Source organism: Onychostruthus taczanowskii, unplaced genomic scaffold, assembly GCF_017590055.1.
Source record: "Onychostruthus taczanowskii isolate IOZ18803 unplaced genomic scaffold, ASM1759005v1 scaffold51, whole genome shotgun sequence".
Classification (NCBI taxonomy): Eukaryota; Metazoa; Chordata; class Aves; order Passeriformes; family Passeridae; genus Onychostruthus; species Onychostruthus taczanowskii.
Genome location: NW_024502680.1, coordinates 5858436 through 5886307, shown reverse-complemented (window position 1 = coordinate 5886307; position 27872 = coordinate 5858436). Strand labels below are relative to the sequence as shown.

At 45.2% G+C, this 27872-nt stretch overlaps 3 protein-coding genes across 9 annotated transcripts in view; all 3 read left to right on the top strand.

The window, feature by feature from the left end:
- Positions 1-8246, top strand: part of ARMC8 (armadillo repeat containing 8) — a 62889-nt gene extending 54643 nt beyond the window's left edge. For all 7 annotated transcript variants that reach the window (XM_041416276.1, XM_041416275.1, XM_041416273.1 and 4 more), the window contains 5 exons: positions 789-884; positions 2841-2936; positions 3406-3478; positions 4422-4515; positions 5745-8246. In XM_041416276.1, the coding sequence (XP_041272210.1) occupies positions 789-884; positions 2841-2936; positions 3406-3478; positions 4422-4515; positions 5745-5778 (393 nt within the window). In that variant the 3' untranslated portion in view covers positions 5779-8246. The remainder of the gene's footprint in view (positions 1-788; positions 885-2840; positions 2937-3405; positions 3479-4421; positions 4516-5744) is intronic.
- Positions 8247-9822: 1576 nt separating this feature from the next.
- On the top strand, positions 9823-13456 carry NME9 (NME/NM23 family member 9). The gene is made up of 3 exons (XM_041416346.1): positions 9823-9935; positions 12385-12442; positions 12995-13456. The coding sequence occupies exons 1-3, from the start codon at positions 9903-9905 to the stop codon at positions 13156-13158; spliced, it is 255 nt and encodes an 84-aa protein (XP_041272280.1). The 5' UTR covers positions 9823-9902; the 3' UTR covers positions 13159-13456.
- Positions 13457-16203: 2747 nt separating this feature from the next.
- Positions 16204-27872, top strand: part of VPS8 (VPS8 subunit of CORVET complex) — a 67690-nt gene continuing 56021 nt past the window's right edge. The window contains exons 1-8 of the mRNA XM_041416345.1: positions 16204-16377; positions 17038-17106; positions 18516-18646; positions 20062-20155; positions 20709-20741; positions 22126-22180; positions 24413-24418; positions 27259-27383. Coding sequence (XP_041272279.1) covers positions 16270-16377; positions 17038-17106; positions 18516-18646; positions 20062-20155; positions 20709-20741; positions 22126-22180; positions 24413-24418; positions 27259-27383 — 621 coding nt within the window. The 5' untranslated portion in view covers positions 16204-16269. The remainder of the gene's footprint in view (positions 16378-17037; positions 17107-18515; positions 18647-20061; positions 20156-20708; positions 20742-22125; positions 22181-24412; positions 24419-27258; positions 27384-27872) is intronic.

Below are 27872 nucleotides of genomic sequence, written 5' to 3'. Positions count from 1 at the left end.
AGCCATTTTCAACCTCTACCCAAAACTCACTCCAGAAATTCAGCAGCTTTCCAATGAAATGCCATTATTAGCAATTTTAAGAAACCCTACAAGAATCCCTGAGGCTTAAAAGAATTGTAGTGTGCAGTGTGATGATCATCTCTGGTGCCTGTTTGCTGCCACTCCTGAGGTTTGGTATCAGTTAATCCAGTAGATCTTGTTTAATCTTTTCTCTTTTATTCTAGTGTAGGTGTTCATAGTCTGTCATGAAGTGACCTTTGAGTTGTGAACTTTGGGCAGTTTCCCCAGACAATGACCAATGCATCTGGCTCATTTCTCTGCCCTCTTTAAGGCTTTGGAAACGTGGCTGTTGGATCTGGGCACAGTGTCCTTGCAAGAGTAGCAAATACCAAAGAAAAAACATCAGCTTTCTCACTCCTCTCTGATATTACCCCCTGGTTATCAGACGAGAAGTGGTAGTTTCCAACTTCAGCATCACACATTTAGAGCCTGGGTCAGCAGGGCTCAGGCCTCAGCCTGGCAGCTGTGACAGCAGTGTCTCCTCTCCAGGTGACAGGGAAAGCGCCACCAAGGCCCATATGATGCTCTCTCAGGCAAAAGCAGGGCTCCACATGAAGAAGAATGTTCTGAAGTGTTTATGCTGTGATTAATTCTTGGTTTGGGAGTGCTGACTGGGAGCAGAGCTCTGTGTGCAGTGTTGCTACTCCTCACTTGGAGTGATTCAAGCAGGAGTGTCCCTTCCTTGTCTGGGGAGTTCCACTAAATGTATTTCATCCTTGCTTTGGCAGCACATAGACCACATAATGAGCACTCATGGGAAGCAAATCATGCAAGCAGTGACCCTCATTCTGGAAGGGGAGCACAATATAGAAGTCAAAGAGCAGGTACCTTTTCTGTTTTGTGTTGTCTTGGCAGAATAAAATATAAGAGAGCAAAGAATGCTTACTGTTCACAACATGTCATTTTTGTTTGGGATTATGATGTACTGTAAATATTTTAATGAGATCTGTCAGATGAATAACTTGAGTAGCTACAAGTATGTTTTTCTTTCTAATGGATTGTTACAAAATTGTTTGGACTGAATTCAGATTGGTTTTGCAAATGTAGGTTTGGCAAAGAGGAGGGATGTGAGAGCAGAATTACACTGGGGCCATTGCATGGCAGGAAGGAATCAGTAGGAATAGAAGAGAAGCTCTAGCAGGGAAAAGAGCATCCTGGAGGAGCCCAGTAAAAAGTGGGGAGGGACCTGGCCTGACAAATTAAAACTCAAAGAAAAAGCAATCTGCAAGAGGAAAAGTAGAGGGAAAGAGGAGATGGCCAGCAGGGAATGGCATCCTGGAGCCAATGTACAAGGACAGCTGCTGTGGGGGTGCTAAAGCAGCAGTTAGAGGATAGCTGGGCAGGATTTGGCTGGATAACTCTTGTGCCTGACAAGACAGGGAGTTGGGAGAACCGTGTTCCTTCCTCATACGGGGTGTGTGGTGGGGAAGGATGGGGGCAGCAAGGAGCTGTGGGAGATGCCAGAGGATTGCTTTGGCTTAGGTTGGACATAGGTAGCCAGCAGCATGGGAAATGAGTGTAGGAGTAGAGCTGGTCTAAATCCCTGCTCAGGGAAGAACAGGCTGAAGGCCAACAGGCTTCCTTTGGCAATTTAAGTGCAAAATGAGCAAAAAAAAATGCCCAAAGACTCCTGCTAGCAGGAGTCTGGGTCTGAAACAACTGAGAATTAATCCCATGTGTCTTTCTAGATAGTTCTTCCTACTAAAGCTGAGGTGACAGGAATGGCCTTTATTGTTACAGGTTATTCACCTTGCCACACCTATCCGAATTATTTCACAGGAGAACCAGCATACCTGGGAAAGAGCTGGGGCTGAATATGGGCTTTGGAGTTTGGGGCCTCTATCCACTGAGCATTTCCTTGGTCCCTGTGGTGCAGCTGGCTCTTATTTCAAGATCCAGTACTACCTGTCTGCACACCAGAGCCCCTGCTTGCAGCAGGACAGTGGTTGTCTCTGTCACTGCCGGCCTCATCAGGATGTAATTAGCAGCTTGGAAGTAATTAGTCTCTGCAGCTGCTGACACAGTGCAGTGCAGCTTAGACACAAGCACCATGCAAGTGCTGATCATGCTCCAGTGTCCTCCCACAATGTCCAGAAAAGATGGTCAAGTTCTTTCAGAGCTCTTTGGGAAAGAGCTTGTGGAGCATCTGCTGATGATGCTGAGAGAGCCAGGGAAGGGGCTGTGCCCATCAAAGCTCTGTGCAGTAGTGCCAGTGTGGGCCAGGGTGCTTCAAGGGCATCCTGTGGGATGGCTTCTGTAATTTGAAAGAAATAACCAGCTGCAGAAGTAGCTGGAGTTACCTCTGCAGGTAATAACTGTGATTAGACTTGTTGAAAAGAAATGACTCCTCTGCCAGATCAGCAGGAAGGCCTCTGTCTCTCCTGTTCCTGGCCTTAACAATGAGGTAGAAGTGGTTGGGGTTTGTTGTTTTTCCTTTCCCCCCAGCAACTGCTACAGAACAGATTGCTTTATATTCCAGGGAATTTATTCTTTCCTATATGTTGCAGATTTCCATAAGAGACTTAAAATGTTCTTTCTTGCAATGAATTAATGAGTGCTGCTCTTCATTTTAAAATGGTGATGAATGTTTTTGGCCAGGGCTGCTCCCCACAGCTGGTGACTCCTTGGCATTGGCCCTAGATGTGAGCAGGCTGGAAACTCCAGATTAAAGATATTAAAACTAATTAAAGGAGTTGTTTGTCCTGAGTTCAGAGCTGTCAGAGAAGCTGTCATGGGATGTGATCTGGGGCCAAATAACTTCCAATTTTTCTCTCTTTCAGACATTGTGTATCCTTGCCAATATAGCAGATGGCACGACAGCAAAAGAACTGATTATGACCAATGATGACATCCTGCAGAAAATCAAATACTACATGGTAAGGGGGATTTCTCTTACAGGATTTGTGTTGGTCTTTTGCAGGACTGAAAAGCAGAAAGTGCTTTAGGATTTTGTTTTGAGAGTTATTCACTGCCATGCATTTAATTTCCATATAACCAGTGGGGTGTAAGTGCAGTTCTGTATGGCAGAGGGGTACAAAAGAACTGACTAAAAGGAAAATCCAGGGGTTATTTCCTATAAAAACATTACAGTGATGTCATCTACATGGAAAACATTTAATGAACTTGGAAAAGGCATATCTTTAAGATATAAGTAAACATTTGGAAGAAAGTGATTGACCACTACTCAAGTGCCTCATATTATGGCCCTGTGTTTGAGAGAAGTTGTAGAGAAGAATTAATCCCAGCTTTGCTGTCTTATTTATTACATGATGAATGCCAAAGTGTAAGTCCTGTGAATTTCTGAGTTGCTTCTTCTAAACTTGAGTTCTATTTTTCCATATTTAGAGTCATTCAAATGCTAAACTACAGCTTGCTGCCATGTTCTGTATATCTAATCTCATATGGAATGAAGAGGAAGGTAAGAAACCCTCCTTATTAATGCACAGACAAGTTACTATCCTGATCAAAAAGCTTTTGTTGAATAGTAATCAATATTTGCAGTGCACAGTGCAGTGGGATCCAAGTGTAATGGGAAACATCATTATAGGTGTAGTATGGAATGTGGCAGTGGTCAGGAGACACTGAGGAGGATGCAGAGAGCTTTTTGGGGGAGCACAAGGACACAGTGACAATAAATAGCAGCTGGAGAGACACAGGGGAGGTTTTCACCTGTAGCATTTCTCTGAAGTCTCTAAACTATTGGAGTGAAAGTGAATTCTTGTAAGAGCTTTCAGATCTTAAAGGGGCTGTGGAAACTCATTTTTGGAGGGAACAAGTTCACTGGAGAGAATGAATGCATTAGAAGGGGATTTGTGGCAAAGAAGTTTTCCACAGTATGGTTGGATTGAGTAGCTTGGGCCAAAACCAGCTAAAGGACTTGTGGGTGGATGTGGGAGCAGTGGATAAGGCATTCGGTGAGAAGTCATGGCCTGGCAGAGTGGGAGGTTACCAGGAGGGGGCTGAAGGATGGTGCTGCGCAGGTGAATATGTAAGAGGAGGAGAGGGCAAAAGTCAGGCTCAGAAACACCTCCAGGGGAATGTTCTCTGCATCCAGATCCTGTGAGATCAGAGATGAGAATAAAACAGCTGAAGTCAGGATACCTTAGGATAAAGACTTTTGCCTTCACAATGTTCTTCCCTCCAAACCTGTGCACACAGAATACAGCAAAAGAAGCTGGAGCTCCCTGGGGAAGCAGGCAGAGCTTGAGGGAGTGTTTCCATGGCTGTGCTGTAGCTGGACATTGCTCCTTACCCCTGTTTTAGCATTGCTCCTTACCCCTCCTGCTCCCACCCCCTCTGCTGTCCTGCAGACTCTTGGGCTGCTGCCACTCCCAGCACTGGGATTGTTGTTGTTGTTGCAGGTTCACAGGAGCGCCAGGACAAACTCCGAGACATGGGAGTAGTAGATATCCTACACAAACTGAGTCAGTCCTCAGATCCAAATCTGTGTGACAAGTGAGTATGAAGATAACACGAGATCACCACAGCTGTTCATCTCAATTAAGTTATTTTTAACTAATTAAGCCCAGCAGTAACTTTGCACACACCTGTGCTGTTACCTGTGTTAGTATCCACATAATCCAAAAGTTACTGACAATTTCTGGGGTTTTATGTTAACCTTTTGCAATTATCCCACCTACAGTTAGCAACAGCCCATATTTATTCTACAAAGGAGAAAAGCTGATCTTTGAAAGATGTCACACACAGACAACACAACTCAAAACTGTGCAGTTATTTTTAAAATGCATTAAATTTGGTATTCTTGGTTTTATGAAAGATGTTCTAGGGTTCTTAGACATCTTTGTAGCAAAGTTAGGGCTTCTCATCTTAAAATCTGTGCCAGAGTATTAGCCCTGACAATGGTCATCAGGAACATTTTGATATCCCATTGCTGCCACACCAGTCCCCCATGAGCTATTATGGCTTGTGATCACAGCAGGAAGCTGGGAAGAAACAAATAAATAATCTTCTGTGTTGATGAGTTGTATCAGGTCCTGGAAAAGTCTATTAAGGTCATGGTAGCAGGCTGGGAGCTGTGGGGGACAAAGGAAGAGCAAAGTGTCTCACTTCAGGTGGGAGGAAACTCAAAATTAGCCCATGTGATGATGGAACTGTAACCCCAGACTGGTGGGAGGTGTTTTTGCTTTGACAAAAATGTTGTGCAATATTAGATTACATAAATTGCATTATTAGACTGGCTCCTTCCTCCCTCTCACCTCACTGTATGTTTTTGGTGGGGCCAGTATTCCTACAGGATTCCTGATAGGAGTAATGTGCCTCTAGTATATTCTGAGTTGACACTCCTTGATTTCTCAGCTCAAAGACCTGCTTTTCATGGTACACCTGTATTGCAGAAAGCAATTTCTCTTCAGTGCCTACCTTTAAGGGATTTTGGTAGGTGTGTATAACACACATCCCAAGCCCCACTATGCTGGGAGTGCCTCAGTTTGTGCTGGGATCCAGTGTCCTTGGCTGGGTCAGGTTGTCCTTGGATGCCAGGTGGATTCTTTAACAGTACAACCCCCACAGAGCATTTCTGCACCACAGGCCAGATCCTTCCAAAGTGAGGGAGCCTTTTCCTTGGCCATCCTCCCTCCCTCTCTGCACACTCTGAGCCTGCCCATGAAGCTGCTGCTGCTGAAGAAGCCAGATTTCTGTAATTAATGGGTTGTTCTTTCTTGCAGGGCGAAGACAGCACTCCAGCAGTACCTTGCATGATCAAAGACTAATTGAATCTATGGACACCCCTCATGTCTACTTAAGGAATAGCAGGAGATACTCCTGACTCCTTATATTTGCACAAGTCACCTTGGGCTGCATTTTTCTCAGGTGCAGGGAGCTGCTTTGCAGAAACAGTTCGAATGATCAGGTCTCCAGTGCACTTGAGAATTTTCTTGAGGTAGTTTCTTTACTCAGAGGACTCGGGGTGGGGGGTTGTTTTGGTTTTTTGGGTTTTTTTTCCTGAGCTACCTGGACTCTCAGATAGAACAATCAGTCATCGTTTTCCTTTTGGGCCTCCAATTCTCTGCTTTTGCTGCAGCCTTGTGTGGGTGCGTGGGCGCTTGAGTGCGTGTGTGTGCTGGGCTGAGTGTGTGGGTGTGAGACCTCACTTTTGGTTTTCCTTTTTTTTTGTGTGAAAATCTTTTTCTACAGGTTTTCAAGGGTTAACCATTGTTTGCTGTACGAATACTTCAATGAATTATATACCGTTTGAATGAAATGTTATTTAAAAAAAAAACCAAACTGTTGTATCCCATAAAGTTTATTTTGAATTTTGAAGAGATGAATGTTTTTAAGTAAAATATATGCATTTCTGAACTTCAGCTTAACTTACATTATACTTCGTTTTTAAAGAGAAAAATAGAGGGAGACAATAGACTCCAAATTCCAAGCAGCACATTCTGTACTGACAAGGTCCAGGAGTTCTCTGCCACAATACAAGGTCACCTGGTATCGATGACATGCTCAAATCCATGGAATGGGCCAGCTGGATTGGGTTTGGGTTTCTTTACATTTTTAGAAAACAAGCTCGTACTTCAGGTTAGCATGACTGATGCTTTTCAGAAAGAAGCAGGTGGCTGCAAGATCAGCAGGACTAAGCTCTTGCTTTGTCAGCCAGGAACTTGCTCAGCTAATTGCTGAAGGATTGGCTTATTCATGGTCAGAAGGATTTGCTGATCACTGATATCAGTGGAGCAAACAGTGTGTTGCAGAAGTTATACCTTCCAGAAGGGCTGGCAAGCAGGATTAAGGGATTGCTTTTGTTTTGCATCCTTTATCTTCACAAATACTTAAAGTGACTTCCAAATTATTTCCACAAATGATCAACTGGGTGCATTAAGTTGGGGAAGGGATGGAAAAACTGGGGGTTCTGTCTTGTTTTATACTCAGTAACATTGCTCCAGATTTTCTGTATATATGCAGCTATACACACATGCATGGATTTAGATTGCTGGATAATTGGTGGGGTGTGACTGCATCCAGAAGCCTGCACTGTCCAGATGTTCCTGAAATGGTGCCTGCAAGGGCAGGGGGAAACATGAGTGCAAGTGAAGGGGACTGTGTGAGGTCAGGCTGGAATGGCAGAGCCCAGTGGCTTCCCAGTCTCCTCAGGCAGTTCAGGGTTCTGACTGTCTGCCCAGGCCTGCTTTCTGGTTTCAGTTTAGACCATAGTCCATAGTCAGACTCTCCAGACACTGTATTTACGTAGCACTAACAGGCACTAGAGTTTGCAGACAATGTCTTAAACCAAATCCTTCTTCTCTTACACTGAGCTTCAGGAAGGCTGCAGCAAGAAGAGAAGTCTGTAACTTTGCTAACCAATTTTGATAATTATCTAAATCTTTTCTTTCTAATCAGAAGGTCAAATTGTGATGACAGCCTTACTTTTTTTCCAAGGTAACTCTTTGTGTCAGAAAATGTGACCACAGTTTGGCCTGGAATTTGAATGTGCTGTATATCAGATAACTGTTATCACTTGGTTGCAAAGGAGAATATCTGCATTTCATGTAACTTCTTCCACTCTCAAAGACAAATAAAAGTGAGCACCTGACACTTTTCCCCCAGGCATTGCAGTAAGTGACTGACAGTTTTTAATGTCCTTCTGCACATGTTTCATGATGGACTTTGGGGGTTGAACAAAAGGGAAAGTAAAAATATGTGAGAACTTGTTAAATCTCAGTACCTCAAAAGCAAAGACTTGATTATAAAATTCAATCAAATATACTTTTGCTTGAACTGAGAAAAAAGTTCTAAGGCAGGTATTGTCAATGCAAAACTGTCCAGTGGGCATCTCCCTGCTCCATTTGCACTCCTGTCTGTGTTTAGGAGCTCGAGTTCTTCTGTATCTCTTCTCATCCTTCCCCAACTCATGTTTCTAAAAGCAAATGTGAGTTTGATTCTATAGAACTTTGGTGCCTACAGGTGTTGAGAAAAAAGGTGAGTAAAAGTATCTCTGTATAAGTTTTGAGGTGGCTTCCTAAAATTCTGCCAGAAAAACTAAAAACCAATGCTCAGACAATCTTGTTGCTGCATGAGAACAGTTGACATTTTCAACAGGTATAGAGAGGACAAACTGTTGGATGAGAGCATTTTTACATTCAGTTAAACTTTGTGAATAATTTTTGATGTTGCTATAGGTATGTACAAAAAGAAGAATACTGTAAATAAAAAGAACTTTACCAGAACATCTAGATTTTTCTCAGCTTCCTGAAGAAATGAGTTTTCTGTGTCAACTTCTCTACAGCCTGAGATTCACAGTGGGACAGACTTTCCTGGTCACCCAGAGCTTTCCCAACTTAATGAGGTAGCAGCAGCTTGTGAATTCCAGGATTGCGTACAGAACCAAAGCAAAGTTTGTCTGGACATCATATGACTCACCAGGATTTCTGCTGTTCTTGGGCCATTTCTCTGCTGAAAAGCCATTCTGATGGATGTTGATAAGTATGTCCTCTCTTCATACATGGGTCTAGTGATGGGAGTCCTTTCAGAGGTTACACATTGCCACAGAGTGAAGTTGAGCAGGGCATTTGGGACACCAGCTGTCAGACAGTGGTACCCTTGGCTCTCCCCACCACTTTCATTCCATGTTTGGACTGTCTTTCTCACACAGAAAATAAAATAAAACATCTTGTGGCTGTTCTTCCAGTCACAGATTTGCATTGTGGCAGTGAAATAAGCGAAGTAACCTGTGTAAAGCAGCTTGTGCCAGGATATTCTAAAGGCAAGCATCTCATACTTTTTAAAATTTATTTTTACAGACTTTACCCATTGCTGTGGATGCTGTGCCTCCACAAAACTGCTGAAGCAGTGACACAGCAGGCAGACGAATAATTGAGGTGCCTGAGATTAGGTTTTTGCAGAGTAGAAAATGGCTTTAAAAGGGCTTTCTTTGGTAATCCTGAAATATAAGCACAAGAGCTGTCAGTTTGCAAGTGGTGGTCAAAATCGTCAGGGCTTTTCTGCAGGCTGATTGCCACAAAAAGAGACATTCTGGGGGCCTTGATGAACCAAAACCTGAATCCTCAGCCAGGAGGACAGTGAGCAGCTGCAGGACCAGGGCAGCAGGCATCGTGTGCTGTGTGACAAGAAGCAGCTCCAAGGTGTGCCCCTGCAGCCCAGTGTGCCCAGGTGTGGGAAGGGATTGATAAGAGCAGCAGCCCTGCCTGAAGGGCATCGCCAGGGGTACTGGCCACTGGCACTGCTCTCACTGCAGAGAGGAAAAGAAAACCACAAACCTCCACAAACTGAGTTTGTTTGGAGGGGGGCACCCTTGCTCAGTGCTGTGAGGGCATGCCTGGATCCCATGCCTTGCTTTGAGCCCCCAGTTTCGGAGAGAGGTGGGAAGACTGGAGTGGAGGGTGAGTGTTGGTCTGGGGGTGCCAGGCAGGTGAGGCAGGCACAGGAGGCAGAAAGGCTCCACTGCAGCTCTGCTCCAGGAGTCCCAGGGGAGTTGGAGCTGAACTTGCGCTGTAGCCGGCACTGGCCGGGGGAGGGAGCGGGCTGGGCTGGGCTGGGCTGACCTGACACTGCCGTGGCGATGCCAGCGCTGCCATGGCAGCCTTGGAGTCCTGCCAGCTGCTGCACAAGGCTCTGGAAGGGAGCTGCAGTTAAGGCCACGCAGCAGCACCTCGGCTCTTGGGGGAGGTGTGAGCAAAGGTGAGTCCAGGTTTGGGGCACTGCAGCACTGCTGTGGGTGCTGCATCCAGGCTGGAGCAGCAGAGGCAGGTGAAAAGCTCTCTCTGTGGTGCAGGTTGGCCAGCACTTGGATCCAGGTGATTAGAAGCCATCTGTAGCGCTTTGTGCTTGGGACAGCTGCTCAGAGGACCCTGTTCTGCAGAAGGATGGCTGCAAAGAAAAAGGAGGTGGTGCTGCAGGTCAGTAGTGGCCAGGACTTTAGCAGACCATGTAAAGGCTCAGTAAGTTGCAAAGGATGTTATTCAGTCTCAGGATATCAAATTCTGCTGGCAAAGCCCCACTGTGAGGTCCTTGTGGGGAAGAGGCGTTCTGGAGGCAGGTGGGACACGTGGGAGGACCTGGCAGGTCACATGTGTCCCCAGTCAGGGCTGTGGGGTGCAGAGGGAGCTGCTGCAGGGCTGCAGGTTGTCTTTGGGGCTGTTGGGGCCTAGCACAGGTTTGGCTGCTGTCAGAGTCCAAATACCTCTGTTTTGTGAGGTAATAGCTCAGAGGACGTTTAGGAGTTTGTGTGGGGTTGGCACATGTCCTGCATGGCAAGAGTTACTGGACATTTCTGAGCAGGTCATGAATTGAGGAAGATTGCTGTAAAGGTAGGAAAGCTAGAAGGTACAAGAAAGATTCAAAGGCTGAACAATCTATTCCACAGTGATGTGTAGAGGAATTTTTCTTGTTTACACTGCACAGGTGACCTAGTGATGCTTTATAACTACTGTATGGGGAGAAGAGGGGTTCTAAGAGCAGTTCACAATACAAAAACATTGGTAACCAAAAATGGGTTCTGCAGGTCTGCTTCAAATTTTGAGAGCAGTTCAGTCTTCACAAGAGAAAAATAATGAAAGATATTATGGGCTCTATGACCTTGTTTCTTCACTGTTTAAACGGGAAATATGAACATGTGTAACAAGGAAAGAGGGGCACTTTATGAAGGTAGGAATATTTTCTGTTGCTGCTTGTCCAGCTGTGTTCCTGTGGGATGGGGAACTTGACATCAACTAGACCGTGCCCCTTTGGCAGTGAAGGGAAATCTGGGTCTACATATGCACATCTGGGATTTTTTACATCTGCAGGTGAAAGCTGAACTTGTGTAGGACATGAGGGGATATCCTGGAAAGGATCTGGTTTTGTTAAAGCCAAGTCCAAGCAGCCTCAGGACATCCAAATTAGCAAAGCCTTGGAGAGTACCAGCAGTACTTAACTCCAGCATTTGAACTTATGGCCAAATTCATTATCACAAAATACTGTCATAAATCATTTAGACTCGTTAGCATTCTGTGAAACACTCTGAGGGTGGTCCCAGCACTAGGAATAATTAAATGTTGTAGTTCTGCAGGTGTTCTCTGAGAAAACTAAGCTTGGGGTTATGTGCTGAACAGGCAAATAAACAGAGGTGTCCAGGGAACAGCTCCCTGTTCCCTGAGTGAGACAAGGCCCTGGAGAAACTGCCCAGTGTGACCCCCAGTGACACAGCTCTGAACACCTGTGAGAGAGAGGGCATTTCATTTGCACTGGAGTTTCCACCCTTGGAATTCGTGGCTGTGAGATTTTAGCAGCCCTTTAATGCCCATTTGTGTTAATTAGTGTGAAATAGCTGGCCTTGATGCAACTTACTGTCTTTCCACTGCAGTCTCAATGTAGCTGGGGTTGATGATGCCCACTGAGGAAGGAATCAGGAATCTTCATTGTTCAGGATGAACAAAACCAAGTCTTGCATTTCTCCAGAAGCCTTTTTTATTTTAATTTGCTGTGTTTTTCTCAGTACATCCTGAAGGACAAGTCCTGTAAGATGGGGAAAATGTGAAGGATTATATCCTTTCTAATAACAGTATTGGGAGTATGGGATAATAGAGGGGGTGGTGCTGTGTGTGGAATGGTCTAGGGCATCCTTGACAGGGTCAGTCCCTGAGCAAGCTGATCTAATGCTGAGTTTTGTGCAGGAGATTAGATGAAGGACTCCACAGGCCCCTCTCAGCCTAGAACTTTGTGTTCTCTGCTCACTGTGCTTTAGAAGTCTTTAGGTAACAGCTGGGAATTCAGGTAAGGACATGCTGGGTTCAGACCACCCTCTAATGCCCACACATCATGGAAATTGTGTATTTACTAGTTTAGTTTATCAAGGCTGAAACATGTCAAATAGTAGAGTTTGTGTGCAGGCAAGGTGAGAAACTGCTGCTGGAGAATCAGGTGGTTCATAAACCCTGTGAGGACTGGGCCTGAATAAGGTGTGGTTCATCTGGAACCCTGGGCAGGCAGATGGAGACCCTGACAAGGGGCTGTGGGTCTGGGATCCCAGTCTGGGGCCCCCAGCCAAGCCCCAGAACAACCCTCTGCAAACTGAGTCTGGCATCCCCAGGCAATCACTGTTCCAGCAGTGCCACTAAACAGGAGAGGACTTGCCCTTGGCTGGATGCTGCTGCTCTTTCCCTCTGCCTTTCCTTGGATCTTGTGAGACGTCCTGATCAGCTGGTCAGAGGTGAGAGAACCACAGTCAGAGGAGTTTCCTGAGTGCTCAGGTAATGCCTCTACAGGCAGGTGTGTCCCTCTGGAGTGATTTGTCAATATGTTTCAGCAACAGGGTAGTACCTGATGAATTACTGTGGCTTTTACTGTATTTTTCAATTTTCCACACAGATTAACATTACTAGCCAGGAGCTTTGGGAAGAAGTGCTGTGTCTCAAAGGACTCATTGGTAAGGTTTGGTCAGCACACTGAGTTGCTCTTGTTCTGTGTTGAAAGGATGCCAGGACTGTTAGGAATTACTAGTGTTAAGGATGTTTAGTCAGTCTCCCCATTCCCCTTACCCTGAATGGAAGAAAAAAATATTCTAACCAAGTTGAGACCAGCAAGGAGGTTGCATGATGGGACAGTCATCTTGCAATCCAAGCAGTGCTGGTCCAGTCTCCATTGCTTGGAGCAGGACTGTCCCCAGCACAAGAAACAGCCCTGGCTCCCAAGGTTTTCCTCTTGGGAAAACCTCATATGCTCTACCTCTGTGCAGCAGTTTGCCCTGGGACATCTGCTATCTCCAAGGTCACAGCCATGTCCATGTTTCTACTTAAGACTCCTCCACATCATTCTTAGCTTGCTATTTTGTAATGTAATTCTGTTCTCTGATCAGCATTTCAAACCTTGCAAGGGTTTCCAGTTCAGAGCTGAATGCAGCCCTTCTAGCACCGGTCTATTGGTCTGTGTCTCAACTGACCCATCTGTGCCTCGTTCTGACCCATTTTCCTGCTTGCAGTCGTTGATGTGTTTCAAGCCTGGTGTGGCCCATGCAAACCAGTAGTGAATCTGTTCCAAAAAATCGAGAATGAAGTTGGCAGTAATCTCCTGCACTTTGCTGTGGTAAGATCTCACTTGGCACTGCTTGAAATACCCAGTACTCTGAAATCAGCTGAGGTCTAAGGGCTGAAATCACTTTTCTTTCCAATATTTAGCCCAAATCATGGCAGTGCAGGAGTTGCAGCTGCTGGGAGTGAAGCTGCCACATACAGGGGCTTGGGTATATCTATAAGAATTCACATAATTAAGGATTTTCAGGCTTCAACTGCTCTATGCTTTCCAGATTTCTACTTAAGCAAGTTACATTAGACAGAGCCATTAACACATTGCCTCTGATGTACAGGAGAGGCTGAAGGAGCTGGATTTGGTCACCCTGGAGAGGAAAAGGGACAGATGTCCAGTGGGGGGAGGATGGAGAAGGCAGAGACTGATGTTTGTCAGGGAAACACAGCAGCAGGACATGAGATAATGGGATAAACTGCAGCAGGGAAAGGCCAGGTAAATTGGTATTCAGGTGGGAGTGTAGGACATTGGGACAAGTTCCCAGAGTGCTGTGCAGAGCTGATTATTGGAAAAGCTCAAAACTGACAGCCTTGAGCAACGTCCTGTGTCACTGAGAGCAGCCCTGCCCTGCTCTGGGCAGGTCTGGGACTGGAGCCCTTCACAAGTCCCTCCCTGCCTCAGCCATGTGGTGACTGTGTTCTGGTGCCTTTCCTGACTGGGGGCAGCTCTGGACTGAGGACAGAGCTGAGGGCAGTGAAGTTTCTCATGGCTCAGCCTCCTGTCTCTGCTGCCACTGCAGTTCCTCCTGGCACTTCTCAGCCTCATGGGCAGGAGATCTGAATTCACTTCTCAGGCTTTTTCTCTGGAACTCACCCAGGCAAGCTGCTGGGAATAGAGATCCCTGTCCCACAGGAGTGCAGCTCCAGCTCCTGCAGTGACATTTACCTGCTTCTCAGGCTCTGGATCTGAGCTGTGAGCTGGCTGTGCCTTTAGTTCTGACCAGTGTCATTTTGTCCCCTAGGTCTGGGACCCAGAGGTGTTTTCCTCTGTGTGGGGGATGACTACCAGCCAGCTGAGGGTGTCTGAGTCCAGGCACTTGTGTGTGCATCCCCCTGGAGCAGAAATGCTTTTCTAGAAACACCTATTTCGTTTTACATTCCTTTTAGGCTGAAGTTGATTCCATTGATGCTCTGGAAAAATACAGAGGACAATGTGAGCCTGTCTTTCTCTTTTATACAGTGAGTGAAAATGCTTTCCCAGTGGTTGCACAGCAATAAATATGACCTGCTGGTGGGAACAGTGGTCCTTTGGGGAGGATGTTTTATTTCTTTAATGTGTTATGGGACAATTTTATTTGCTCTGTATCTGCTGGTAATCAAATGCTGTGCAGATAAGAATATACAGCCAGTGTGCTGCCCTGTGGAGCCTTCAGGTTCAGCCTGCTGCTTCTGCAGGATCTCACTCCTCTCACAATCTGCATTGCTTCATCCTGAGATTGATGAGGAGGCACAAAGCAGGTTGTTCCAAGGTTTCCCTCTTGCTGTGAGGCAGAGCAGCTCTGAGGGGAGGAGGGCCTGGTACATAGAGTGTGGGTGATATGCTGCTGTGGGGAATTCCAGAGCCCAGAGAACACAACCTGAGCACTTGCTGACTGATTTGCTTTCCACACCTTCCAGGGAGGCGAATTAGTGGCTGTTGTAAGAGGAGCAGATGCACCATTGCTGCAGAAGACCATCCTGAAACAGCTGGCAGGGGAAAGGAAGGGTTTCCATGGAGCAGAGCCTGTGCTGGTAATGGGTCACTGAAGCTTCAAACACCTGTAGATGTGCATGCAAGAGGAGAGCATAGGGCCAGCATAGCTCTAAAGCTGAGCCACTTCCTTGCAAAAATCCTCTTCCCTGCCCAGCCAAACTCCTAAGGCACTACCACAGGCACTGCCTTTGTGGTCTAAAGTAATGACTTCTGAGGAGCAATACTCTCTTACTTACGTGTTATCTGCTGCTCCCAAGGCATCTCTAAAGCCTGCAGCTCTCTGCTGATGTTGCTGGCCTGTTCCTGGGAATGCTTTTCCCCCAGCTCTTGCTGTGCACTGGCTGAGAGCTCAGCAGGTGACCCTGGACTGGCAGATCCTCTCCTGTCCCTGCTGAGCTGACCTGGCCCGGGACAGCAGGAGGGCTGTTCCTGCTCAGGGGGAGCTGGGACGTGGGGCCCTGCCTGGCACTGGCTCACCTGGAGGGTAGGTGTGGGATGTTCCTGTCCCATCCATGTGCTCTTGCTGCTAGGTGCCAGACAGAGCCTTCTCCAGAGAGCAGGGAAACACAGCTCCCCTTCAGGAGGAACAACGGGGAGGACTAACAGGTAAGGCAAGGCACAGCTGTGGGATGTTCTCTGTGCCTTGAGTTGGAACCTTAAAAGCTGAAACCCCCAGCAGGGATCCAGCTGCTGCTGGGACACCAGAGGGGTCATTCTTCCACCTGGGCACATGGGGAGAGTCACCTTGAAACACAAACAAGAGCCCAGCATAGTTTGGATGTCTGGCATTGTGAAACCGGGGGTATTTGTCTTTCCAATGTGTTTTATCTTACATTTGTGCCCCCCCCCCCCCCTTTCCTTCTGGCTGCCAAGGGCTCTTGGAGACTGCACATGGCTTTCTGTTTCCAAGTGGTTTTTAAAAGAAAACACAAATGCTTGGGCTCCAAACCTGCCTACACCATCTCCTGCCTGGTCTAAAATTGGCCACGAATTCCCAAAGGTTTTGCATCTTCTCCTAAAAGGGACATTTTTTTCTTGGCTTTGCTGGGACAATGCTGCATCCTGGCCCTGTGCACGCCAAGTCTTAGGCTCCAGAATATTGGGAATCGAAGCAAATCCCTCCTGGCTTTAGCTGAAGCCCCATGGGATGAAGGGGCGTGAGGGATGTTGGTCTCTGCCTCTCCTTTCTGCGCCTATTGTTAATTTTGTTCATTTTCTTCCCTCGGAGGCTGACGCACCCATCGGGTCCGGGATGACAACCGCAGTCGTGGAGCAGATGTGAGCTTTTTCAATAAATACAAGATTTTCCTGCGGCAGCAGCGCCGGTTCCGTGTCCTTGGTGTCCCTCGATGTCCCCCGGTCCCCGCCGGCGGTGCGCGGCCCCTTTAAGGCTACCGCGGGGGCGGCCCCGCTGCGCTGCGGCTGCGTGGGGAGGAGGCTCGGGGCGCGGGTTCGAGTCCCGGCAGAGCCGGCCCGGCCATGGCCGCGGCCCTAGAGCCAGCGGAGGCCGAGCCGTGCCCGGAGCCGTCCGCGCACCGGCTGAGCGTGGCGGAGCTCGACCGTGAGCTGGACTCTCGCAGCGAGCTGGTGCGTCCCGAACCGCTGCGGAGGCGGCACGGCCGGGCCGCGGGGGCCGTGCCTGCCCGGGCGCTTCCCGCAGGGCCGAGGGTCCGCCGAGGGAGGGTCGGAGGGGCCCTGGGACACCGCGAGGGACGGTCGGAGCCCGCACACAGGCCCCCGTGAGGGAGGGAGGGTCGGCGGCTCCCTCCGCGCTCCTGTGAGGGAGGGTCGGCGGGGCCGTCCCAGGCTGATCTGTGCCAGTTCCTGCATGGTGGCACGGGGCATTGTCACTGTCATTTACAGAAATTTCGCTTGCTTCAGCGTATATAGGAAAACACCCCGACAACCGCCAAAGTTCTGTATGGCGGGTGCCTTATGTAGCAGGTACAGAGTCAGTCATTTAATTTCACTCTTGCTGCAAAACCCTTTATAGTGCAATAGCGTATTTATTCTCAAAACATCTGAAGCATTCTATGACTGTTTCTGGAAATAAGTCTCACACAGCCTCCAAGAAGGAAATATTATCCCCACTCAGCCAGGTGAAACTGTGTGTGAGCCTGCCCTCGGAGCTCTTGCCTGCCTTTCTGGTAGAGGCGTGTGTGCATAGCTGCTTTTTATGTGGCTTTAATTAAGGTCTGGAAGGCGGAGTAGGCAACCTAAATTCAGGCTGTGGTTTCTGATGTACAGATTGACGACAAAGAATTTGACATTCCTCAAGTTGATACCCCTCCAACGCTGGAGAGCATCCTAAATGAGGTGAGTGAACCATCTGACAGGGGAGTCAGGCGGGGCAGCACATGCTTGTTTTCCTGTACTCTTACTGCCTTTTTCCTGGAAAATAAAACTGTAGAGCTCCGTGGTTCTCTGATGATAGCTAGCAGGTGCATGTTTAGTGGAGCAATTGCTCTATAGTGTGTGATATGGAATTTTGGTGGAGTTTTTAAAAAAATTTAAATATCCACAGCTGCAGCATAAGAAGTTTTCATCAAGTCCAAGCACATTTCATCTGTAGATCTGAAGACTCACCTGAAGTCTAGATAGCATATTAAAGGTCAGGGTCACCAAACAGCTCTTTTTAATTAAAATTAATTGTAGAGTATTCAGAGTAGTTCGGAAGTTGTGAGAGAAGATAAGAGCTAGATTATTCCCAGCTTTGTTTGTGTTGTTCCTTTCACATATAAGGTGTCCCAAACAGAAACAGGCTAGAAACAAGAGGAGTAGTAGAGGTAGCTATGTCTTGTTTCTGCTGGTGCCTTAAGTAGTGGAAGTTTAGTAAATTTGGGTCATCTTAAACTGTAAGGATAGGCAGTGACATCCATGTCAGAGGAGTAGCTTCCAGGTCTTAAACTTGAGAGGTAATAATGAAGAAAATACAGTTCAGTGCAGACAAAGTCTTATTGGAAGTATCTCATTAAATATAGCATGGGAGTGACTGGCAAAACATTTTCTGAAAAGGATTTTAGCAGAGAAGAATCTGTCTGAGCCAAAAAGACCAACAGCTGCAGTTCAGAAAGAGCTGCTTAATGAGCACAGGGCTGCCAGGTGTAAGTGAAATGAGGGGCAGCTGCTCTGCTCCCTGCTTGTTTGGCATCAGCTGGGGAGTTGTGTTTGCTCCCTCTGGCTTTGTGCTGAGAGACCAACAGGGGCTGCACTGGTTTTAGAACACATCAGGGAGAATGGCCTTTTGAAAAACTATAATAAAAAATTCCAGGCTAAGACTGAAAGGAGAGAGAGATTGCAAACAGAAGAGCTGAGAAACCAGCAAAATCAACTCTCGTGGCAGCTGGAGGGACTTCTGGGCTCTTAGTACCACTTGGTGAAGTGCTGGAGTAGATGATGATAATTCTAGGCCTTCTCTTGGCAATTTGGAGACTTGGAAACAGCTCTGTTAAAGGTCAGTTAAAGTTTTAATGGAGTATGTAATATTTGGGGAAGAAAGGTTAGCTGACTTGATCTCCAGCCCACTTCTGTCATTTTTGTGAATTCTGGAAACCTTCCACAGGATCAGCCCAGTAAAGTAAAAATAGTTCTGGCTTTTAAATCTGGGGCTTTCTTGTGCACTCCTCTCCATCTCCCTGCTGAACTGATGCTGCTTTGCTAGTGTTTCAGTTATGCTGTTGTGCGTTTTGAACATTTAGCAAGCTGTGGTGATTCTCGCCCTCCAGACTGATGATGAAGAAGAGTCTTTCATTTTGGAGGATCCCTTTCTCTTGAACATTGATAACACAGATACACACTCCTATGACACCTCTTCTGTGGCCAGCTCTGACAGTGGGGACAGGACACACCTGAAAAGGTACTGCAGCCTCATGTCCTGGGAGGGCAAACCATTTGTGAAGGGGTTCTGCTTACATCTGTTAGAAACAAATTCTCCATTTTTCACAAAACACTGCTGTTCCTCCAGGATCACGTTGGCAAAGATGGGATTTGTAGTTGCACTGGGGGCTGGCCTGTTTGAGCAATAACAGCATTTTATGGGAGATGGATTAATTAAATTTCTCCAAATTTTAATGGAATCTTTGAAGCACTGAATCATGGTGACTCTAAAGAAAATGTTTCAAAGGGTTATCTGACCCAGTCTGCAAGCAGCTGGTGGTTATTTGTAAAAGGCAACTGCTGTCTCTTCTGTGAGTGGACTGCTAATATTGACATCTAATACATGATAATTAACTCTAATACTGCTGACTTGTCATTAATTACTCAAATGATGGCCTGAGCCACTCCCGTGGCTGCCTTGTGTGCCATGAGCAGTTGCACAGGATATAAACACTCTGAAGTCTGATGGTTTATGTTGGCATAGGGTGGTGTACAGATTCTCTGTCCCTTCTTTTTTCAAACAAGTTTGTTTGCACTGAGAGAAATGTTACCTGGAGTTGTTTAAACTTCTTCCAGTGCAGAGTATGCAGAAAAACCTGGAGGTGTTCTGTCACCTTTGGGTAAGGCTGGTTGCCATGGTTATGGGTTCTTAGCCATAATACCAGCTACTAAAAACCTGTTTGATGAACCTCTGTGGGAGCTGCTTGCTTGTGCACCTCTGGAGAGTGAAGAGCCCAATGTTTCCCTGGTAGTTTTGGGCATTTGGCTCTCTGGTGGTGTGAGATTGGCAACAGAATTGCAGCTGGAGAATTTCCCTGTCCTGCCTGCTAGAGTTTACCAGGGCTGTTTTGAAATAACTGTTTCTGCACTAGTTATTTTTTAAAGACATTTTCTCCATAAACAGAAGCACTTAGCCTTTCTATATCAGCTGAGCTGTGTATTAATTGAAGGCTGTTCTTTACCATACACCCAGTTTTCCTATGGGTCTGTATTCTGCTAATGAGCCTTTTCCAATTGTGCATTTTTCAATAGATACTCACCTTTATGGGCTTAAACTTCCTCATTGAAAGAGCTGAAGTGTTGCTTTCAGGATGTATTAGTGAATTCTGAGGCTTGCAGGTGTGTGCTTGAAACTGCCCATTTGTTTGGGGAAGTAAGGTTTTTTTACTCCAGGAGATGAGTTAAAACCAAACTGTGCACAGGTACAGCAGGGCAGAGCAGGCTTTGCTGATTATCTCATGCCTTACCTCATTCTGTGACCCCAAGGAGAAGAATGGAAATTGCATGAGTTACAGGTGTCTGCAGAATTTACCTGCTGGCTTGGCTGTAGGTTAGGCAAAGTTCCAGGCTTTTATTCTGCTCTAATGCTTTTTGGTTTGTTTCTTAATTCCTTAGGAAGAAAAAACTCCCAGATTCTCTCTCACTCCATGGATCGGTGATACGGCTCTCACTCCTGAAAGGAATTTCTGCCCAAATAGTGTCTGCAGCAGTAAGTGTCATCTTCTGGGCACCTCCACTGAGAAAAATTTGAAACTCTTTTGGTATGTGTGGGGGTGTGTGTGAGATCTCCTGTCTGGCCCTACTATTAGTTCTGTGTAACACCATGTTAGGGGTGTCAACTACTCAGCTGTAGTCTCTAGGCAGCAGTGAATCAGGTCTTAGCTGACTTGTTACAGCAGTGATGTGGTGGGTCACTTTTAGCACTGATTTATGCTGCTAGATGTCATGAAACTTGGTGGGAAATCTTCACATAACACGAGAGTGTGCTTGAAGGTGCTGGAACTGGGTTTGCTAAATGCCTGCAGCAGGAACATGGCTCTTTGAGAAGAGTAAAGTAACTTTGACATGGAATTACAGGATATTCTGCTTCCTCTCTGTTTCTGGGTTGTTTCTGGCCAGTGGTTCCCTCAGCTCTGTCTGCCCTGGTGGGGCTACTAAAATGCAGCTGGTGTTGATTTTTTTTGTGTGTTGTAGTTCTAATTATTAGACATGCATGATCTGGGAGTTGTGTCTCTCACTCATGGGCTCTCCTGTTTCCCCAGGACAAAGTGGATGCTGGCTTGCCCACTGCAATTGTAAGTACTCTAACAATTTTCAAGGATTGTATATTTAGTTTTTATGCCAGTTTGTTAAACCAGTATTTAAGACATAAATAAATAAATAAATGCTCCTTGACTTTTCAAGTATGAGGAGTGGGAGCAGCAGCCTGAAAGCTCCCTGGTGGCAGGGTCCAGCTTTCCTTCACTGCCCAGCTGCCCCTCTGCTGGGCAAGTCCCACACCCTCCCTATTTTATACCATCACCAGGGCTTCTTAGCTCAGCACCTGACCTGTCTCCATCTGTTGACCACACTGAATTTCCCTAATTGTTTTTTCTTTGTCAGTTATTGCTTTGACTCCTAACAATTTTTTATAGAAACTTAAACTGGAGTGCTCCAAGTGATGGGTTCAATATCTGTGTCTCTCTGAAGTATTAACTAAAACAGGCTGTCTAAAGGATACTCCTGCTTAACAATTTGCATCAAAATTGTTGAAGTCAAGCATGCTAATCATGTCTTTAACTATGTCAGAAGTGAAACTGCCTGTAGTAAAATGAGAAAAGAAGCATTTGAAGGAGATTAAATACAGTCAGTGTTTGTTTTGCCCTTGTGAAGTCAGTTTTAATATTTTAAAAAGGAACTAAAGGTGTGCTCAGTCCCTTCAATTATAGTAACAGCAGCCCATAAGAAAATATTTTTGGTTTAAAAAAGAAAAGAAAAAAGTTGTCACTTCTAAGGCAAAAGGGTGCGCAGTGAAGTTGGAAACATGCTGTGGCTGTACATAGAATAAAAACCTCTTCTTAAACATCCAGACATTAAGGCATTTGAATTTTTTAAATCTTAGATTTGTTAAGAAATAAAAAGTAGAACAAAATGAATACATCTACAGCATTATGTGATTTCTATTAAGTTTTATTTCATTGAGTGCAGGTTGGCAAATACAGTGGGATCTTGGAAGATATATTTAATAGGATTTTTTTAATTCCCCATGGAAAGAAGTTGGAGTGTCTGGCTTGCTGTGGACTGGCTTCAGGGGACCAGCACTGGCCAGGGTTTTAGAAGAATTCAGATGTGGAAGTGACAGCGGATTTAGGATAAAATTCCAAGTATTTATACTCAGCAACTACACCAAAAGAATGAGACTGACTTTAGATAGATGAAATTTTGCTGTGGGTACCGCTCTGAGCATTTGCATTTCAAACAGCAGAGGAAAAAGCAGCCCTCTGATCTTGACATAATCTGTGTGATGGTTGTTCAGGTGCAGTACCTATGTGTCTTAATCTAGGAATTGTGCTTGTCACTTATAAATTGAAAAAGTTATAACCTTTGAAATCTTCCCCTTTTGGCAAACTTTGCTTGATAAGTGGTGGATTTGTGAAAGATGTTTCTTCTGCTTTCAATCTTCCTGTATGACTCTTTCAGGCAGCATCAAATCTGATAGCAGTGGGGACTTCCCATGGGTTAGCACTGATATTTGGTAAGTTAAAAATAAAGTTTGGAGTTTTTTTGCATTTTAATGATCTTAAAAAAATGCAAACACGAGCCAAAAACTGCCAGCCTGATTTATACTGCAGTCTGGGTTTCTTCTAGGGATGTTGTTTGTGCTAAATATGTTTTTCTTTCAGTAAAGAAATGAAGCAGAAGTAGTATTTGTCATCCTTATTCATGTTTTGTGTGCATTGTTGGGTTTTGGCACTTTGATATTGAGAAATTTAGCCACATGGGAATTGTCTAAAGAGCCTTTTCTATGTTTGAATAGAAAATACTCTGTTTTCATGTGGAGGAGATCACAACCTGTATGCAACCATCATCAGTAATAACCTTCTGTCCTGTGTCTGAATAGGTGTCAGCTTTGTGGGAGTTGTGTTCCCTGGGAAGTGGGGCTTCTGACCACTGGCTGTCTGCAGACCTATCCCCTGGGTGTCTCCTTCCCTGCCCTTCTGCTCCAGGCAGGCACCTCTGGTCCTGTCATTCTGTACTTCCTCTTATCACCAAACTTTCTTAAGAGGTTTTCTGAACTTCTGCCTCTGTTTGCCCAGCTTACCAGCTGGGCCAGAACAGCTCTGGAACTGTTCTCAGTCACATTTGGGGTTTGTGCCCTTTGTGCAGCACCCAATTCTTATCCAGTTTAGAAATGTCAGTGTATTTATTGATGCTGGTTGAAATTCTTGGAGATCAAAAGTTAAGGGGAGAGGGTACTCCAGAGAGATGGGAAAGACTGTGGCAGTGCAAGACTCACCTTCCTGGGTATTTAGGCATTAAACTATTTGGTGCCATTTGCTTAATCCAGTATTGAAACAGTTCTTCTCCCTGAAGGGAATGTGGATTGAAGAGAGCCTCAGATCCTTCCCAAAGGTCCATGGTGCTGGGTAAGGGGCAGTGGACCTGCACTGAGGGGAGCCCTGGTAAAGATTTTCATCCTGAGGGTGTTGAAGCCTGAAGAAGATTTGAGACAGGTTGTGCAGTCTCTTTGCTTGGGGATATTCAAAATTCAGCAAGGCCCTGAGCTGGCTGGTCTCTTTGACCTTGCTTGGAGCAGCAGGACTGGGCCAGAGACCTCCATGCACAGCTCCCTTACAGCTGGAGTTACTCCATGACTCTGTGCTGTAATTTAAAAGTGATGAGGAGTGGAAGGACAGTGTCCAGTTTTGTTTCAGGATGCTTCCTGCACACTTCATCTCTGCTGAATTCCTTCAGTTCTGTAACTAAAACTTGGGCATTGATCCCAATGCTCTCAGATCTGTCTAAAGAGGGACAAAACCTGGCAGCATAGGGCTCTAGAAGGCTTTGTTGTGTGCAAAGAGGGGATTGGAGCTCTGGCTTGGGTTTATTCTGAAATTTAAACCAGGACTAAATTTCTGCAGACCAGTCAATATATATAGTTTTGGTTTTTTATTCTAGATGTGTAAATTAGGGTCAGACTTACTCCCTGAAGGTTTGTAAGGTGTGTGCAGGGTTTATACTGTGCAATGGGAACATAACATCTTTTTTGCATGCAAAATTGTAGATCCATTTTCTGGTTGAACAAATTTTTCTGAATTGTTGTCACTAACACATGTTTAAACTTTATTTTTTCTTTCATATATTTGATTTCAGCTAATTTGTCTCTTCTCCTAAGTCCGCCTGTACTTGTGACTTGTCTGCTCTGTCCATATTATAGAAGACTTGGGAAACTTTCAATCTGCTTTTTTGAATGCTTCTGTTGACTCCTGAAACATTATCACAGGGCAGTTCTCAGGCTGCACATGTAATATTGAGAAGCAGACTTTCCTTCTGGATTAGTGTTGGATTAGATGCCAAGTCTGACATCCTGGAAGTGTTGCAGAAGAGATGGTAGGAAGGGATGTCTGGAGGCCTGGAGATTCTCTCCTCTGGTACCTGGGTGAAATTAGTTTTACCAGTTATGTTACAGTGAACTTCCAGTTTTATTTCCTCTCAGATTTCTAATTTTTGGTCTTCAATGCATTGAAGTTCAAACTTAAAAGCTCACTTTTAAACTGCCTGGTTTTAGAACACTAACCTTCATAGCATCATTCCTTGAATAAATCAGAAGGGGAAACATTACTCAAAGGAAAGACTCGGCAAAATCTGAAGTTTCTCTGTCTTTGGAGATTGTCACATATGTACTGTTCATTGCTTCACTCCTTCCTTTTACATTGATTTCTGGCTTTTTCTCTCCTCTTTTGGCCCTTTCTGTGTGGACTGAAAGGCAAAGGTACAGTACCAGTGCTGTGTGCATGTCCCTGCATGACCAGGCCCTGTGCTGCCCAGGTTGCATGTTGGCTGTGCCAGGTTTCAGGGGCAGCTCAGCAGCGCAGGAACCACTCAGTGGATGATGCTGCTGGGAATTGCTTAGTGGGTGCATGTGCACTGCACACTCCCAGATTCTCCAGGCAGGGACAGCAGAGGAGCAGGTAAATGTGATTTTTGTAATGTCCTAGGGCAGCAGGTCCATAGCTGTTTGTAAAGCTGTTGTTTTGGGGCAGGACAAGGCTCTTCCATGAGATCACCATCCACCCAGAGCATTTCCTGGAACTGTGCCTAATAAAATTAGTAGTGTGTTAGTAATTCTACACAAAACCAAGTAGGCCTTTCAAACTCAGGAAAATCAGGGCATAAGGAGAAGATCTTGATGAAAACCTGGTGATCCGAGCAGTATCAACTTCTGCAGTGCTATGCTCATGTATTTGGTTTGGAAAATTACTTCTTTCACATCCACAAACTTGTCTTTTTTTCTGTATGTGCAGAATTGTATTTAAACTTCATCTCATTTTGACTTCAGACTCTGAGAGCAACACAGTTACTGCTAGAAAATTTTCAGATGAAGAATTGCCTTATGTAAATTGAAAAATTAAAAACATTTTTTGACAATTGATAGCCACCTTTGTTTCAAGCATTTGGCAAAAGCTTTTTATGTTTAATTTTTAATGTGCCTTACTTGCAAGCTGATAATACAAGTCTGGAAAATCATTAGATCAGCTTTTATAACCTTTTGCTTTTGTCTATTTTTATTACTTTGCCAGCTTATTAGTAGAAGCTCATTGCTTTTCTGATCTTGATTTACCTTGGAAGCAATTTCATCCATATTATAGTTGAGTTTTTAAAAAAAAATCTTGTCTAATGGTTCTTATTGTGTGTCATCCTTTGACTGTCTGGAAACAAGAACATGTACTGGATTGGTCATACAAATCACTTAATTTTGGGATACAATAGAGGTCTTGTTTGTTTGAATTGACATTGCAGGTGGGGGAAAAAGAAAATGGCTTTTGAAAGTTCCTGTGGGGACACATATAAAGATGTAAAACCTTTTCAGAGAAAGCTGTGGAGGTTTCTCCTTTTTCATGCCTGAGAGGAAATCGTTTATTGATTGAGTCACTAACAGGCTTAGGCTGAAGTAGAAGGTACTTCCAGGAATGAAGAAGTCATTAATCTTTAATACAAGGAGCTGCAGTATCCCCCTATTTTCAAACAAATTTTTATGGTTAGCTGGTGGTATTTTTGTAAATGAACTGCATTTCCAGGCCTCTGGAACAGGCATTATTTCTTTGGATCTTGACACCATTTGGAGAATATCTCTCTGTGAAACTTGTTTTCCAGCTGTAGCTCTGTTTTCTCTGAACTTCCATGGAAATCTTTCATGGTTCATCTTCCTTTTTCCTTGACCTGTTCTGATCTATGCCGTGAACACCCCTGTCACAGTGATGTCAAGGTGTGTCCTAGGAGTGTGGCCAAAAATGTTTTCTCCTCACTCTGAGCAGTGCTTTAGAGTAATCCAGAAGTTCAGCTGTTGTTCTTGCTGGTGTTTATTTCTGAACTTCACTCCTGCCTCTTCATACAGATGGGATTTGAAAGGTGACTCCCACTCTCATCTATCTGAATAGACTGATAAATGCATTATTTTGGGCAAGTAATGTAGGATACATCCATGCTCTGTTTCACAGCCAGCACATTCCCAGCAGTGCTGCAGCTTGGAGAACCATGTCCCATGCCCTGGGCACATCTTCCAGGGCATTTCTGGTGATCAGCTGTGCTTCCTGGATCCAGTCCCTTCCCTTCCTTGCTCCAGGTGGATCCTGCACACAATGTTATTGTGATGCTTCTGATGTATTTCATATCCATGTAGTCTTCATTCCAATAGTTCTCACAAAGCATCTTTTCTCACTCCCTCACTCAAAAGCAGGACAAAAGCAGAGACAGGTGGAAAAAGCAGCTCCAGAACATCTTTCTTAGCCTTTGAGAGCAGTGCAACAAAGACAGGCAGAGGTTCTCATCCAAACTCATGAAGAGCAGCATCTTGTGAAGTGCTTGTGAGTCTCATGGTGGGAACCTCCAAGAACTTGGCATAGACAGAGGTGCCCTTGGTTTGTGGTGTGCAGGAGTGGACACTGCAGCAGTGCAGTCCCTGTGGAGGCTCTTCAAGCAGTGGCACCTCCTTTGCAGCACCCTGTGGCTCAGGGAGAGAGTTCCTTTATAGAGTAAGAGCTGTGTGCACCAGAACTCATTGGGTGTTTTAACTGTGCAGCTTGGAGACAAAAGTGCCTTTTCTTTCCAGCCGTTGGCCTTTAGCAGCAAAACCAGGGAGTAAAATTACATAATAGGAATAAAATTATGACATAAAATTGCACTTAGCAAAAACCTCCGTTGGGGTTTTGTAGTTGATCTTCAAAGGCAGAAATACAAGGCTCAGAAGGTAGAATTAATTTTGTCATCTTCATTGCTACAACTTAAGCACTGTTGCAGAATAGTAAAAGGAAAGCTAGATACTATTTTGATTTCTCTAGTAGTTTCTTTTTCAGTATGTAATACCTCTTCATTTCCATATTTCCTGTCCCTGGTTTGTACTAAAAATAATTTTTGTATTTCCCTGCAAGACAGTGTCCCACTCTTTTTGTTCTAATGTGAGCTCTCATCTTGTAAATCCCTTTTTAAAGAAACTTAACTGTAAGTCTGTGAACTTTTAACGTAACCCAGGTGAATTGTATGTGTAAATAATTTCATGATGTTAACTTTAACCACTGCTCTTCCTTTAACTTTTTACCAATTGTTCTGCTCCAGATCAGAACCAGGCTCTGCGGCTGTGTCTGGGCAGCACCGCAGTTGGGGCTCAGTACGGGGCCATCTCTGCTCTCAGCATCAACAATGACTGCTCCAGGCTGCTCTGTGGCTTTGCAAAAGGACAGGTAATTCCCAAGGGATGAGCTGCTCCAGTCCTGGAGGTACCTGGAGGTGCCAACAGCTCCAAGCCAAGCCTCCTCAGTCTGTAGCTGTGTGTTGGCTGGTTCAGTGCTCAGAAGCAGCACATACAGTTTGATGTGCCCAGAGCTTTTTGGGGCGGCCAATTCCTGCTGAATCAGGTTTCTGTGGAGGAAGTGAGTAATGCAGAATATAGCAAAGGGTTCAATTAATTGTGACATAATTCCTATTAAACTGAAATGTGCAGTGGCTCACTGGGACAAGCAGTTTAGTCTTTGTAGGTCACTCTCTGAGGTCTGTGCATGGTAATTAAAGCTGGTTTTTACTGTGGTGATGACTTGAAATTCTTGAAACTCATATGTAACACCAAAATGAATTTTTGCTAATACCTTACTTGTATGGCATAAGTAGCACAGCTTTTGAAGGGAAAAGGGGTTGAGTCTGTTGTAGTTTTATGCCCTTCTCAGAAGCAAAAG

What these genes read in the sequence shown, in the direction of transcription:
- NME9 (XM_041416346.1), top strand. Translation starts at nt 9,903, where the DNA reads ATGGCTGCAAAGAAAAAGGAGGTGGTGCTGCAG. An exon ending in AAAAGGAGGTGGTGCTGCAG is followed by an intron (nt 9,936 to 12,384) that starts GTCAGTAGTGGC and finishes TTTTCCACACAG; the next exon opens with ATTAACATTACTAGCCAGGA. An exon ending in GTGTCTCAAAGGACTCATTG is followed by an intron (nt 12,443 to 12,994) that starts GTAAGGTTTGGT and finishes TCCTGCTTGCAG; the next exon opens with TCGTTGATGTGTTTCAAGCC.